Here is a 16,747-nt window from a genome sequence, read left to right on the forward strand (position 1 = left end):
AGAAAATGCTAAACATTAAATACAATTTCAAATTTTCAATTTTCTCTCACCTCCCAATTCAAAATGTAAATTATAGACATCAAGTTATACTTATTAAAAATGAGCAATTACATATTTATACCAGAGATAATGACAGTGCCAATATTTTCAAGCTCTTCCCCATTCCCCCCTTTCAAACCAATATCAAAAGTGCAAAATTTTTAAATTTGACCATTTTTAAAAATTTGACACAAACACAGCAAAACTGAAAAGTTCCATTAGTTTGCTGTAACGTGAAATATTTATATGTAACTTGAAATTAAAATTTTAAGACACACACATCACATAGATTGTTTATTCAAATGGGAGCCCTGGGATTAAATTTTAATCAACGCTCAGCAATATTAAATAATCCACTTTGAAAATGTTTGGCAGCCTGATGAACTAGTCAGCATTCTTTTGGGAAACAGAGGAAGACTAAGGGAAGAGACCATAGTGATTAATTTTGTTAAGTGTTTTTTGGAAAATATGCAATAATTTAGTTTCACAACTAATTTTCCCCAACTGCTACACTATGGAGAACTTCACTGTTCCTTGATCTTTTAAGGTTAATTCCACCATTACATCTAATATAGTAGCCCCACTGTACATTACAGAGCAAATTTAAAATAGTTGCCATTTTTAAAAAAATGTTACACTCATCAAGGCAAGGGATGTTAGAACTGGGGAATGGACCACCTGCCAGTTCATGCATGAAGTGTCAGCATCGAACACTTTCAGGACAAATATAGTATGACAAGATGCAGAGTAAGGGTAATTACCACAACTTTAATGTCACTGTAAGGTGATTTTCACTTCACAGCAACACTAAGCTGTAGAGTAACTCTGGAGTTATCTTTTGACCCGAATCAGAAAGAAAAATGCTGAGACCCCTTAGAAGACATTACAAATTGCTTTAGTATGATACCTCATGGAATATAACTCCTGACAGAGCATTAAACCTCATTTGAAATATGTCAGGGGCAGGTACCTGGGACCTCCAGTGTACTTTTTAAACTAACCTGCCTGCAAAGAGCATAAATGGGATACTGCCTGGCTCAAATAGAAAATTCAGTTACTAGTCAGAGACCAGTAACTCCAATATAAATATATTAAGTTATCTCTACTCTACCCCAACAACTACCCCTTGCCCCATTTGCAGAAAAGCACTCCTTTTCATTTCCTACGCCAGTTATCTTGCAAAATTGCCGAATTAGTGCCAGCTTTCTGTGCTGTGGATCTATGACCAGTGGATTGAAACTGTCCATGTTCATTTTATGCCAAACGTAAGAGACGTTCATTCCATCATCAGAGGCTAAATTTGAATCCAGATCATAAAATTAAAGGCCAATATTTAATCCACTGCATCACTATCACCGAGAACACAATTATCAAATCCCAGTTAATTTAAAATGTCTCTTGCACTGTAATTGTCCATAATTTTAACTTGAATCCCGTCAACATAAATCAAACCATTATAAAATGAATGATAACCGTACCATCTTCTGTTTATTGTGAATATAATTCTTTAAAAAGAGTAAATGCTGAGAACATCCGAGTAATACCGAGCCTGACCTCAAAGTTATCGAATAGTGTGTGTGTGTGTGTGTGTGTGTGTGTGTGTGTGTGTGTGTGTGTGTGTGTGTGTGTGAGAGAGAGAGATAATATTACATCGCACATACATTCAGTATTTTGGCTATACACATACAATACTGATCTAATAATCAAATGGTCAACGAAAAACATTTTCATGGAGCAGCATGCAGATATGCCAAAATAATGACCATTAACTGGAAAGGTCAAAAGTTGAGGTGCCAACCCCTCAGTCCACTGAAAGTACTTGATACTCTTATAGAAAATCTTTATAGATCAAACATAAAGTGACATTTTGAGGTTAACACCTCTTACACATGAGTCTTAGCAGAGCTATTTTAACCATTGTTGACACCCTCATAAAATGCCAATAACTGACTTAGCCAAAAATTATTTATTTGCAGTGATTTTAGATTAGAACATGGTCCAGAAAGCAAACTTGCAATTTTTGATGTTATGAAAACCAATTTCATGTTTCTTTTTAAACATACATCTTCATATACTATATATATTCCCTCCATCTTATCCACCCCAACAAAAATTTCTCTTGTAATACTGTGACTAGAATAAAAGCAATCTTGAAACAGTATTTTACTGATCAATTTTCAACTACAATAGCAATTCTGCATCAAAGTATCAGTAGTCTTAACATTCTCCCTTGTGCTTCCCTCTACAATGAAGGCCACTGTGAATTACACCACCTCTTGTTTTGGACAGCTGGCTATCCGGCACAAAAATCCTTCACTCTTGCCCCCAGTTATGCTCTGCATCTAAAATTATGCAACTTCCAAGCATAGAGCATTTATAACTCTCCCACTCCTGGATAAGCTTGGACCTCCCATCAATTAGGATACAGACTTACAGGGTTGTCGGCAGCAATGTGGGAATAATCCCAGACCCCTCTGGCAGGTTTTTCACCCAACCCCTTCAGTGCCATTAACAAACCAAACCAGCTGGTCAATCAATAGTATTCTGCAGCACTGCAGACCTGCCTACCACAGGAATCAGCTTACTCAGTCTGTCATAGAAAGTTGACTCTGTTCCAATCTTCCATCCCCAAACATGTCCACTTGGAGCCAAGCCAACCTCAAGATCAACCTCCCTGTAGCTCACCTACCCTCAGGGGAGAACACCATCACTAATAGGACCTCAGACCACTGACAACCTGGTTGACATCAGATGCTTAGAACTCCTGACAACTGCTTGCATCTCAAACACAATGATGGGCGCTAAACCCTGGATGTAGGAACATGTGGTTTCATATCCAGCTAATGTCTTGCAACATTTGTTGCACTAAACTTTAATTGTTTCATCAGCTATATGAAAGAGACTTCAGCATTTCAGAAAAAATTGAGTTGAAGGAAGGCAAGATGGGGAATTTATCCCTCCTGGATGCAAGTCTTAATACACTACTTTTATCAAAACACAATTAGATTTTTCAAAGAGCAATGAATTAAATTCCCTCCTTGTTTTAAATATTACTCTTCACAAATATAATTTTTACTGATAGTGTTTACAAAATGCTCAAAACACTGAAGGAGCCACTCCACTTAAAAGATTTGCCTCGGTACAGGCAACTATCTTGTTGGTAAAAGCATAAAATGTATATGACTATATTAGACAATCTTACGATGCAGGATTTGAGGATTGAAAATAGGAACAAGATAACACAATCACTTTGTAACTGTCACTACATTTCACACTTAATTAGGATGTTCATGCTCACCCGAGCACCTGTCCGCGACACATATTGGTATTAAGAATTAAAGCAGAAAACCTACCAGTTTAGATTAAAAACTTAGTGTATAGAATTACAAACTATGTTACCATAGAAACCAAATAAAAGTATTCAAAATGCCTTTCTATGTTTCAAAGAAAAGATTGTGGTAGATCACACATTGATTCCCCAGAGAGCTCCCATTCAATTTATGCCATCAGGTAGAGATGCTGAATAGAGGCCAGACACTTCCCTGCAGCAAATGATAGCCAGAAGGGGTTGCTCATGTACTTGCTCATGATTAGCTTATGAGCATCACTGTCGGTGGCCTGCAAGAGCACTACTTGAAAAGGGGGAAGGGCGGGGGGGGGGGGGGGCGCTGAGAAACACACTTAATGAGGTGTAAAAAAGAAATCTAATTCCTATTAACCTCGATACTTACTAGTAATATTTTACTTACAACTTGGCTTCTCTCAATTGATCCCCTTTATTATTAACTTCTCTATTCTGTCGAACTCTGTACAGTAGGAATGTATAAACATGTAATAGAATGAAATCAGTTCACTCAATATATCATTTACTTCACTCTAAACATAGTTTGTAATTCTAGGTGAAAAAAAATTGTGGCAACATATACTTCAATTTTATTTACCATTAACTTCACAGGGTGCTCTCCCTTTTAATCTGCTTATGACTATATTGCTCACTATAATGCTTATGTATGGAGACTCCCAAAATCCTAAGCCAGATGGGCCTACACAACATCGTTTCCTATGGCCACATCCCAGACTCCCAAGTGCTGGGCATCAAAAATCAACTGATGCTGTTCTGTAAACAGTAAGTTTAATGTACACAGTAGTCATGATGGGTAGGTGGCCTCATGTTGTGCTTTTGTTACAAAGTAATTCGGTCACTTTAATTGTCAAGACAGCACAAATTCAATCCAGAAATTGGTCAAAGATGGGTTTTGAGAAGACTGTTTCCAACTGTAGGTGAAGGGAAAGCACAATGTACAAGCAGGAGTCAGAAGAACAGAGGGCTTGGAGGATACAAGACATCAGCAGGTTTTGGAAACTGGGTGGGTGAGATCATGGAGGGGATTTAAAAATGAGGACAAAGATATTAAATTTGAGTTGTGTTGGGGAGGGGGATTAAGGTAGTCAGTGCAGGCCAGCAAGATGGGGATGAGGGGCAAGCGGGGCTTAGTGCAGCCCAGGTATGAGGCAAGGAAAACCCCAGTGGTGGAAAGTTTTGGGAACCATAGGACCAGTCACCTGTTCTGCCCAAGCATGTTACACTTACTATATGTAGGCAAGTTTCATTAGCTTTGCCTCACCTGTAAATTTATCCATTGTACATGTGGCTCATAGCTCCAGATCATTTATGAAGATTTTAAACTGTAGAATATCTGTTGAACTCTAGAAGTTAAGCCTAATCCAATACTGGATGTTGGACTAGCAGACTGATAGCACAGAGTGAGTCATGGGATCAAGAGGTCATGGAACATTAGAGCTGGGTATTGTCAGCATGTTTGTAGAAGCTGACCCCATGTCTATGGATGATAGTGCCAAAGGGCAACATGTAGATGAGGAAGAGGAGGGGGCAAAGAAAGGGCCTGGGGGAACTCCAGAGGTGATGATGTGAGGGTGGGACAAGAAGCCATTGCTAGAGATGCTCTGGGTACATTCAGATAGGTAGGAGTGGAAACTGGCAAGGGCAGTCTCATGGAACTGGAAAACAGAGGAGAGGCATTGAAGGATGGTGTGGTCAACTGTATGTTACAACACCGAGAAGCCTAAGGAGGGAACATGCACCTTCAATACAGTGACGAAGGATGTTGCTAGTGGCTGTCATTAGGGCTGTTTTGGTATTGCATGAAGGGCTGAGGCTGCACTGGAGTGATTCAAATAAGGAGTAAGGGAGAGATGAGCATAAAGCTGGAAAGCGACAACATATTCAAAGACTTGAGAAGAAAGGGAGGTTGGAGTTAGGGCTGCAGTTGGCACAGATGGAAGGGGCAAGGATTTTTTTTTGGGGGGGGGGTGGGCACGTGATAAAAGTGGTATTAAAGGGAAGAGGGAGCCACTGACGACGTCAGTTAACAAGGAAGTCAGAAGGAAGAGTTGCATAGGAGTTGAATGGATCAAGGGTGCCAGAGATGGGTCTCATGGGCAAGATGAGCTTGGACAGAGTAGGGAAAAGTTAAGGGAGGAGCTGCAGGGAGACTAGCCTCCACATTGGTCACGGAAAACAGGACTTCAGAACTGGCACTGAAATGCTTTGTGGTGTTCACTAGTCTTGACCTGAATAGAGGTATCATACAGCATTAGTCTATCCTTAATAACAATCTTATCCACAAGTTTCAGAACATTGTGCAAACCTATACATCAGCTCCAATTGAGTACTTTCCCATTCCTTGCAAGAGAATTTTTACTCCAGGTGCATTAGAGCAGGCAGAGAGCATGGGGACTTGACAAGACAGGGCTGCCGAATGCCACTCATGATAATTATCCATTCACTGCCTCCTCTAATTTATATCTTTGTCTATAATCTACCTAAAAATCATAGGTTAAGTGGTGGCCAGCCAACGCCGCAGGCACTAGTTGAGGCGGCAACTGCCAGGCATGGAGTGAAATGCCACTACCTTCCACCTGGTCACACTGCCAAATTAATAGATCTTAAACTAAACATCCTCAGTGAGAGCAATACTAACAATGCAACCTTTCCACCACATGCAATAAAAATAAAATGGTACAGCACCCATGTAAAGTAAAACATGCCTGTCCCTTTAAAATGACAGAACACCACACAAGTTATCATTTGGCAAAGTATCAATGACATGAGGAAGCTCCACAGCGTGCTAATAAAACTAACAGTTTATATACAAAGAATGAACTTGCATTTATGTAGTACCTTTCACCTCAGGACGTCCCAGTGCACTTTACAGCCAATGAAGTACTGCACTGAGGTGTCAGCCTCAAGTCTTTGGGGGAGGACTTGAATCCACAACCTTCTGAGTCACAAGTGAGAGTGCTACCAAGACATACGAGCTTTGGGCATCATCCAGCCCAGTCAACAAATGAACAAAATTCTGCCCTGAAAGAACTTGCACACAATTCTTGGCTCAGGTGTAATCCAACCTCCAAACAGGACTTTTTGTTTGCGGGGGGCGGGGGGAGGGGGGGGGCAGGGGAGTGGAAAGGAGGAAAAGGGAGGGGAAGCATTAGGATGCAGAAATAAGGGAGGTCAATCAGCTTGTGAAGCTCATTAGCCTCTAGCTCCCTTAAGAGGAAGGGGAAAGCCTCAAATCTCCTTTTCTCTTCCCTCCAACCCAGCCACAAGAAAAGTTTTGAGTAGGGACCGACTTTAGAATTTTCTATTTTAATACTCTCCATTCAAGTTTCTACAAATGTTCAAAATTACATGTGGTGCATGAATATACAGCCCCTTCTGCTTAACATTTCTTCCATAACCCAAAACATTCAAAAAATATTCCACAATATGTAGAAATAAGGAACATGACAGTTTGAAGGCAAATTTTATCATAACTTTTTACCAATCCGTATATACACCACTTAGGATTTTTATTTGTACCAGAAAAAACACAGCATAGTTTCCACAGGAACAAAAACAAACAGTCATGTGCGAAACAGTAACTGGTACTATTCTAATGCATTCTTGTCTGAGTGTGCTTATTCAGTAAGAACACATGAACCACTCAGGCAACTGCTAAATTAATAAAAATGGTCACAAAACTATGCCCTGATTAAATGTAATGAACTATCATTGTACAGGTTTACATAAGTCATGTCCATCAAGGTCAGAATTAGACTGCTCCCCTCTCCAAACTTTGTGTACATACAGAATGCACCATGCAGCACCACAATGACGAAAAAAAAATCAGAAAATGATGCAGTGCAGGATCCAGTTGCCTAAATCAGCTTGTGATTATAGTATGGGCAGTCCAAAACCACATTGTGGTAGTTTTACTTATCATGTGTCATACATGTCATATTAGTTACACTAGTTTTAGTTGCAGAATTCAAATGTCAGTGCAGCCCTGAATCTTGACAATATAACCAGGACATGAGCAAAACTATCGATAAGCGATCCGTGCTGTGCCATTTACTGAAAATTGGTCGCAAAAAGCTTAGGGCGGCTATAGTGAATTATGTGCACCAGCCTTGAATTGAATGCATCAGTATTGGTTAAAAAAAGCCACAATTCGGCTTGGAACTGCCTGTAGAATTCAGTATCATTCATACTACAATTTACATCTAATTTAACACCTTTAATGTAGAAAAATGTCGCACAGCACCTCAGATGTAATCGGAAATAAAATGGAGGCCAAGCCGATGGAGGAGATATTAGGATGGGTAATGAAAAGCTTGGTCAAAGAGGTGGGTTTTAAGGAAGATCTGAAAGGAGACAGGGAAGTGAAAAGGCGCAGTGATTTAGGGAAAGAATTCCAGAACATGGAGGCTAGGCGTCTGAAGGCTGACAGTGGCAGGGTGAAGGTACAAAAGGCCAGGGTGGAGGCACAGAAAGTTTGGAAGGGGTGGGTGAGTTATGGAGCTGTAACAGGTTACTGAAATAGGGAGGGGCAAGGCCATGAAAGAACTTAAATATGAGGATGAGAATTTTAAATTGGAGGCATTGGGGCACCTTCAATCTGTTTCCAACTAGATCATTTTGGCACGTACATCTCTTTTTTTTCTTAATCTTTAATCTTAACAGATAGGCCACTGTATAGTAATACAACTTCCAATGATGTTACTCAAACACATCTGTACTAAATACATTGGTCAACTGATGTTGTTCTTGGGCTAGAGGTAACTTGGCAAAATATGCAGCAACATTCTGCTACTTACATGAATAATCTCAGTAGTGAAATGAACATTCTCAAAGTGAATTAATATCTAGTTCTAGACCTGTAAAACAATTTCAAATCCAATACTTTTACTGCCTATAACATGCGCAATGTCAAAAACAATTATGGATTACAACTCAGTTCATTTTCTTTTATGTAGAACTCAAAGGGTGGAGCAAGTGATTAAATAAAATTATTAGGCTCATTAGGTTTCACTCAGTCTAAAAGTAGTATTTTGATCAATTTACTCACATTACTTGTTTAGAGCAACAGTATCATAACTCAGTAGCATTGTAAATACTACAAAGATCAATTTTGCAGTGTTACCACTATGCGCTAACACGCTCCCTGCTTCAGATCCCATTCAGCAGGTTGGGAGGACCAGAAATAGCAGAAGATTGTCTGCCTGCTGGCCCTAAGTGGTGAGGTAGCTCTACCAAAACAGATTTCTAATTTTGTAATAATTGCAGCAGCTTAGCGTCTAAGGTAGAAGAGTAACCTCCCAGTTGACAATTCAAAATGCTGTTTGGGAGAATAGACTCTATTTCGAACTAACAAAAAAAAGAACTTTCAGGATGGTGAACACATACCTCTGGAAAGTGGCACAATTCTACACAAAATTACATCAGAAAGCAAAATTATGAACAATGTCTGATTTATGAAGAACTATTTTACATACTACTTATGCTAAATGAATATACTCTGACAACTCAATTTATTCCATTTATATGCAAAACAAGCTAGCAGTGCTTGTGAATTATCAGTCATAAAAAGTAAAATTTTCTATTCAGGAATTTACTTCAAGAGAACCCTGCAGTGAGTAGCTGTAAGCAGGTGCAAGAAAGCTGGAGTTTACAGCTTTGAAACTAAACCACCATAAAGCCTTGAGATCAAAAATGGCAGCTTGCAAAATATCTCAACTGCAACCCAGCAAACCTCGTAACCACGAGACAAAGGAATTTCTGATCTAGTGAAGTTGCTGGGAAAAGTGGAGATTCAGAGTTTAATTTTCAGCTTCAGAACACTCTGGAAAAATGAAAATTCAAAGTTTTGTTTCTCCCCTAAAATTGACACCTAGCATTTGCATCAAACAATCCCAGCACAGCTTCGGCCATTTGAAAAATAAAAATCTCTCCATTCTATCCAACTTGTCTTAATTCCAAACACCCCAGGTATAACAATGTCCTTCAAAGCCATTACAACAGAGGAAAAATATCTTCTCCACTTCCCTCTCCCCACAAACGGGTGGACCATTTACAGATCTGAACCTACTCTGACATTATTGACATTAAAAATACTGACATTATTAGCTGCAAGACAAAGTTGATCCTAATTATTAGAAACAAGCAGGAACGTGCTCAAGCTAAAACAAGTTATGGATGTAAAACAGTTTGCTGACATTGCCGTTTTAAGTAACACCAAACACCGTTAGTATCCATTTATAGATATTTCTAGGGTAGGCTATTGTGATGATTCATTGAATTTATCCCACGAGTACCCGAGGCAGAGACACCATGAGATCCCAGGTTCAATTCTCACTGTGCTAAGTTGGCTGATCCCAGCCAGAGCAGCAGGATGGTGCCAAAATTAAACTTAGTATCCCTGGGAAAATCAGTCAGGGTTTCCACTGCTGATAACTGTATAAGCACCCCTGCTAGAATTGCGCATGTATGAATGCCAGGAGTCGAGGCTGACTGGCAGTAATGGAACCATACCCACAAGAAGTTAATGCAAAGAGATGAGAAATTGACAAGAAAGCATTCTTTTTTTTTTTAAAAAGTGATTCAGTTTGGCAAAGTTTGAAAATGTGAAAAAGGTATTTCAGGTCACATTTTTAAAATTGCATTACACTTGGATAGATGATAAATAACTGGGCACAGATAAGTACAAAAAATAGCTTAGTTTTAAGTTTACTTAGTTGACACTAATCAGCTTCCAAAAAAATTGACAATTGTATTTTAACACAATTTAATTTGTGAATTGCTATTAATTTTACTCTTTATTCTGAAATAATTTTTTTGGTTTGTTGATCGTGTTAGAAAAGGACCAACCGCATTGGTACTTTCTATTCCCACTGAAAATACCGTGGGAGCATGTGGATGATGTTTTTTCAGTCCTCTCAAGCTTCCAATGGGAGGATATAGAACCATACAAATTTAGCAGCCAATTGGGCCATAAACCTGTGCCTGCTCTTTGCTAAATTAATTCTAAACTAATCCCACTGCCCTTCCTCAAAGGCTTGTATCTTCCCCTAATAAATATTTATCCAATGTCCCTTTAAAAGAAGCAATCATCTCTGCCTTAACAACTCCCTGTGGCATAACAAGCCGATCAAATTCTGAAGGACGTAGCTGCAAGATTGGGTCAGCTTCAGGTGGTGAGGGAACCAAAGCGAAGAAATAACCTAATTGACTTCATGTTTACTAAGCTACCTGTCGCAGACACGCCTCTCCATGATAGCAATGGCAGAAGTGACGACCGCACAGCATGGTTGTTGTGAAGACAAAAGTTTCGTCTCCATCCAAAGGATATCCTCCATTGTATACTGTAGCACTACCACCGTGCTAATTGGAACAGACTATGGACAGATCTGGCAACACAAAACTGGGCATACTGGAGGCACTGTGGGCCATCAGCAGCAGCAGAATCAGAATTATATGCCACCACAACCTGTAATTTCATGGCCCAGCACATCACTTGCTTGCTGATCACCATCAAACCAGTTTTTTTTTAAATTGCTAACTCATCACTGATTGACAATCAAAGGAAATAGTCTTCCTCTTCACTATCAAAAACTCTTCATAATTTTAAAAATGTCTATTAAATCTCATCAGCCTTCTCTGCTCCAGTGGAAATAATCCCAGTATCTCACATCTTCCTTCATAACTATAGTTTCCCCATCGTTGGCATCACCCTGGTGAATCTACATTGTACACAGTATGGCTTTAATGTTCTTCCTATAATGGGGGACTCAAAGTTGCACACAGTACTCTGTGGTTTAATCACTCTTTGGTATAAATTTGTCACTACTTGTTTACTCTTGGGCTCTGTCCCTAAACTCAAAATTCTACAGGGATGTTTTCATGGCTTTATCTGCCTGCACTCTCACACACAGGGAATTATGTATTTGAAACCCCTAGATCTCACTATTCATCTACACCCTTCAGTGTCTTCCATTTATTATATAATCCCATTCCTTTTGCAGAGAAAGAAAGAATGCAACATGCACCTTTCATGTCTTCAGGACGCCCCCAACCAAAGTACTTTTGAAGTGTAGTCACTGCTGTAATGTAGGGAAACACGGCAGCCAACGTGTGCAGACTGAATAATTATATTAGCGAGTGTGAGAACTATGTGATCTGACACCACTTGTTAGCTAGGAATTGTTCCTCTAGTAATATTTTAGGGAGAAAGATTGTGAGATTAGAATACATTTCTTCATTATTTAACTTAAACTTTTATCCATTCCTTTGATTTTTTTTCCTTTCCCAATCAATTTTTTGGAAGGCAGAAACAAGGAATAAAATTCAAGGTTAAACCAAACAACAATTTAAATCTTGAGAGGACACTTAATAAAATTAAATCTTAAACGAAATCCAACTGTGGGTAAACCGTATTTACAGTTAACTAAGTCCTGAATTTCTGTTGTCACCAGGCTGTTCCATTGAGCCCTTTGTAGGTCCACTTAGTTCTGCAAAACGGAGGCATATGGCAAAGGAGCCAGTGCAGCAGGTCTTTATCACAGGTATTCGTGAAATCTCTAAACAAATCAGTCTTTTTCAACCTTCAGTGGGAAAAAATACAGAGCGACGGGAAGGGGAGATGGAATTAATCCCCAAACTGACCAATCTCACCAGCACCAATGATAAACAAACATACTGCAAGAGGATACTTTGACACACTGGGTTTACATTGTCCAGCCATGCTTTAAAGAACAAAATGCAATATGGGGTTCCAAGAACTTGTATTGTAACTTATGGGCTGACAGGTAAATAGTTGCCTCTAAAAAGTACTTTGCCAGAAAGTTAGGTGGATTATTAACAAAATGTAAAAGCAGCTATTGTGTGTCAGTTGAAGAAGTTAACTCTAAAGTTCGAAAGTGGTAACTGGCAGAGCTCTCATTAAACAGGTATTAAAATTACACTATTCTACAGGTAGCACACAACAGGTGTAAAGTAGTTCAATTAGTAACTGTGCCTCTCAAAAAGGCCCTGTGCCCTGACCATCACTGTAATGCTTGATGGCCTCTGATCAAAATACCAACCAAATCCTGGAATGCTGTTTTCTTTATATCAACCACCTATAGTGACTACTGCAATAATTTTCCAGTCATATGGTTACAATTTTGAGTGTCACAGTTGCCCAGCCTCAAACCAGTCTGTTCCAGCTAAAATAAAATGTGCTTCAAATTATCCAGAAGTCTCGAGTCAGAATGCATCAGCATTGGTGGACTGTGGAGATTTCTGTGGTCTGGACAACCCAGATTTAATCATATCACTGATAATCACTGGGGGTTTGAAGCTCCTTTACTTCACACACAAAAAGGAACTAAGTAATCAGGTCAGTAATATTAAACTGCAGCTGTCCAGTGACGAGAGGAAAAAAATATTTCATTCATTTTATCAACAAGTGTCCAATTCAAAAGATGCAGCCTAGTTTTACTCATGGTGCACAAGCATTGGAGAGCAATATAACCTACACTAAGGAAAACCGACAAGAATGCCAACCATTAAGTGAACAGGGAAAAAATTAAAAGATGCAGACAGGAAGAAAATAGTTCAGAAAAAGTTATGAAATTAAAATAGTCATAGGCATTTTCACTCAATTTTTGTTTTAAAAGGACATGCTTCAGCAATCATGTAACTAATTTAAATAGTCCTATCATGAAGGCATATTTAGGAAAGCAATATTTATACCCAACCCACCAAGCCACAGAAACAATTCAAACACTTACACCCCAAGGAACGATTACATTTTGAAATGCTTTAAGGTTTTATAATGCCACGTAACAAGCTAGAGCTTAAACCAAAGTATCTGCAGCACAAGCCATTGAAAAATTAATCTTTTTTAAATCATTGAATCAAAACATGCGACACATGGTAAAACCTTAAGCTCCAATGTGACGTGTTTTTTCTCTAAAAGCATGGTCTTAAGATAATTGCATCAAGCAGATAGATTATCTTGCTTGCTGGTCAACTAAAAGAAAGTAACATGCATTTTATATCAAGTCAGATGGTTCTGAACACCATGGTACACCAAAACAGTGTGTAATATGCAGTCTCATAGAACCTCCTCCAATATTATCTCAAATCATTCATCCAGAGAGTCAAAAAATTCTGCCACTGACCAGATATTTATTGTGATCAAAGTTGAAAACTATGAGAGGAATATGAAATGAAGGAATTTACTTCCATATTAAAAGGACTAAAAAGATGTTACCTCAAACTTGAAAATAGCTTGGCTGTAAAAGCACATGCTACTGGTAACTCATTGCTTATATTTCTTGAATTTAGAATTGGAATGTACTTCGCATACTGTTTTGAATGCCATAAAACATGCAACAGAAAACGAATGCACAGGGTGGGTGGGGGTGGTGGGGGAAATAAAACTATAAAACCACCATCTTCACACAAACAGCAAACACAAAAATCAAGGCAATGGGCAAACAGACCATAAATATACACATACCATATATCTCTTCCCATTCTGAATCTTCAGGAGGAGAGGAAAAAGAAAAAAAATAAGTAGAATGACTTCATATATTTAACCTGAACTCCTTATTTTAGAAAATATGTAGTGCAAAAGAACGTGTACACACTGAAAAAGCAAGGCAAGAATGTGGTTCTCACCTTTCAGAAAAATAATTTACTACACTTTCACTAATGGGGCAGTCAACTGAAGACCAACAGTGTTCCATTTTTGGGCTGGTTTGGGAACAGTACAGGTGTATGCATGGCATGTGAAATTTAACAATTTTGAAGCATTTAACTCGACAGTCCTACATTTATACATTATTCTGATATTATGCTTAACACACGTCAAAGCATATATGCTCCGATTTAGCTCTACAATGCCAGAGTTAATACTTCCTCCACCTGGCAATCGGATTACTTAAAGATCAAATCTTCCATTTTTAGTCAAATTACAAGTGGTTTTTTTTCTGCAAACTTGGTTTTGGCAGCTTTTGACTGATTCAGAAGAAAAGTGGCTTGACTGATTTGAAGCGAGAAACTCAGTGTTCATGAAAATAAAGTAACACTAATTAAAAATGGCAAAATTAAGTACTCAAATTTAAACCAATTTATATCACCCACACTCCAGTACATTAATCACACCATTGTATATAACAAATTAGATCAAATTTGGTTAAAAAGTAATTATATAGTGATCTTTGTAGAGCAGAGCCAAGTGGGAAGACCTTAATAGTTAAAAAGTTCAAAGTTGTTTTATCAATATTTACAGAAAAAAGTGTCAGTGAAGTCCTACCACTTTCAGCATTATAATAAAACAGGGAAAAACACGGTAATGGTCATCTACAGTACATCTTGAATACAATGGAAACTGACCATTTCAAAGTTCCAAACCAAATATATTAACTGGATGGACACATTGTTTAGATTTTAAAACTTAGAATAAGATATATAGTAATGGTTCTGTATGTTGTAACTGTACCATAAGCAGATTCAAACAATATTGGCAATGCATAACGGTGAAAACTTTGTTCTCAGAGGGTTTGAGATTCAGAGTTGAATCAGGACTCATGAAAAACACACGTTTCACTGTGTGCGTGTGCGAGAGAGAAATGTAAATTGGCTTTACAAATTCCCAGCGTATCTTTCTTCATCCTCTCCTCCCCAAGTGTCTGAGCAATAAACTTCAAAAAAATCATCCAGAAACTTTATATATTACACACTTGCACTAACAGTAATTTGCTCACAAGGACAATGGAAACCAACAGATTACCCACCCAACAGGGACCATGAAAATGAGCACCAATTTTCTCTTAAATTTTATTCCTATTGGTATGTGATTTGTTTCTCTTAAGCACAATCTTTTCTACATCGAGTTTCTTCAAATATTCAATGAACAACTATTGAATCTTGTATAACTCAGTTAATGAGAAAGGCCATATAACTCAATTGAGTTATGAAGTCTTTTCTAGCATGGGTTTAATGATATTCCCTAGACAACCAATTGTTGCCATTTACTTAAAAGCTCAATAATGTTTTCTTAAAAAGCCTTTAATTTTAAATCTGTTTGGATTATAGACTTAGAAGACTAGAAATTTACCTAGACTATACAACTGCATAATTGATGGCCTTACATGGCCAACATATACCTAAAATAAACATGGGCAAGATTTGAAATATCTGCCTGATGTTAGTCACTCATGACTTAAGTGTGCTAAATTCACAAATGTTGAAACGCTTTCCCTCTCTTCACTTCTCCTAAAATGTTAGATTACGCATTTTCTTTCAGTTAGGTCTTCCTCATTTTTGAAATGGGATATTACCATCATTGCCAAGAAGGAAGAACATTTGTGACTCCCCATCACTAAGAAAAGCCATATGGGCTGAAGAGATGACTGTCTCCTACTCTGCTACACAAAGCCTCATTCCGGACTATACCTTTATTCTTTTTCTAGGAGACAACAGAGAGGCCAAGAGTAAATTATACGGGTTAGCTAGGAGAAAGCTCCATGTGTAGAAGCTGAATTTCTTTCAATGGGGACTTTCTCTAAGTCTCTCTGAGTCAACATCCACACACAAAACAGAAGTATACTAAAGTTGTGAAAAAGGGCTTATATCTTCAGGTCTTAAAATTCAATACAAGGCATTTAAACATTATCCATTACAGCCTTCAGCTAAGTCTCAGCTACGAATTCTATTACCTCCTCAAAGAACTCTAGTGGATTCTTAAAGCATGATGAATTGGTTCTAAAATATTACTCGTCAACCTCATGTGGCATTGCTATCATGTAGTCTGTGCCACGTGGGTGCAGTAGTCAACTAAAATGAAACAAGGAGGTGAACTGAGCAATCAGGCAGGGAATGCAATATAGGGCCAGGAACTGCAGCAGCTGTACATAGAGAGCTGGCACAGGATGTAAAAGCCAAGGTGAAGCAGAGATGCCACAACCTCGGTGTCCTGTTACCTGGCAACTGAAAGCAGCAAAGGATTGGGCCAGCGGCAGGCTGTTGCATTCCTAGGCTAAGGTTGGGAGCAGAGGCTGCGTGTTGTGACTGGGATGGCAGCATGTGAAATCAACAATACAAAGCAGAGTAGGCACTTAGACAATAGCCTAAGCATACAAACCCGGAGGTGTATTACTATCTACTTTTTCTCTTATTTGAAGGAGTCATAAGAAAAGCTAATGTGCTTATAAGACATTTTGTATGGCACACTCATCGATTAAACATGTTAAAGTCCTTATGGAGCTCACTATGCAACATATAGCATGTTCACATTATTATATATTAATACCCTTGGACAACAAGAAGTTACTGCACAGGAGACTGCCATTTGACCCACTGTGCTTGTGCCAGATT

The 16,747-nt window shown here is 38.6% G+C and overlaps 1 protein-coding gene across 10 annotated transcripts in view; it reads right to left on the reverse strand.

The window, feature by feature from the left end:
• The window catches only part of ankhd1 (ankyrin repeat and KH domain containing 1), a 160,156-nt gene that overhangs the window by 95,035 nt on the left and 48,374 nt on the right, over positions 1 to 16,747 (reverse strand). For 7 of the 10 annotated variants that reach the window (XM_067996304.1, XM_067996296.1, XM_067996299.1 and 4 more), the window contains exon 3: positions 13,887 to 13,910. The exons of the other annotated variants lie outside the window; for them this stretch is intronic. In XM_067996304.1, coding sequence (XP_067852405.1) covers positions 13,887 to 13,910 — 24 coding nt within the window. The remainder of the gene's footprint in view (positions 1 to 13,886; positions 13,911 to 16,747) is intronic. 10 annotated transcript variants of the gene reach the window in all.

Source organism: Heptranchias perlo, chromosome 14 (genome assembly GCF_035084215.1).
Source record: "Heptranchias perlo isolate sHepPer1 chromosome 14, sHepPer1.hap1, whole genome shotgun sequence".
Lineage (NCBI taxonomy): Eukaryota > Metazoa > Chordata > Chondrichthyes > Hexanchiformes > Hexanchidae > Heptranchias > Heptranchias perlo.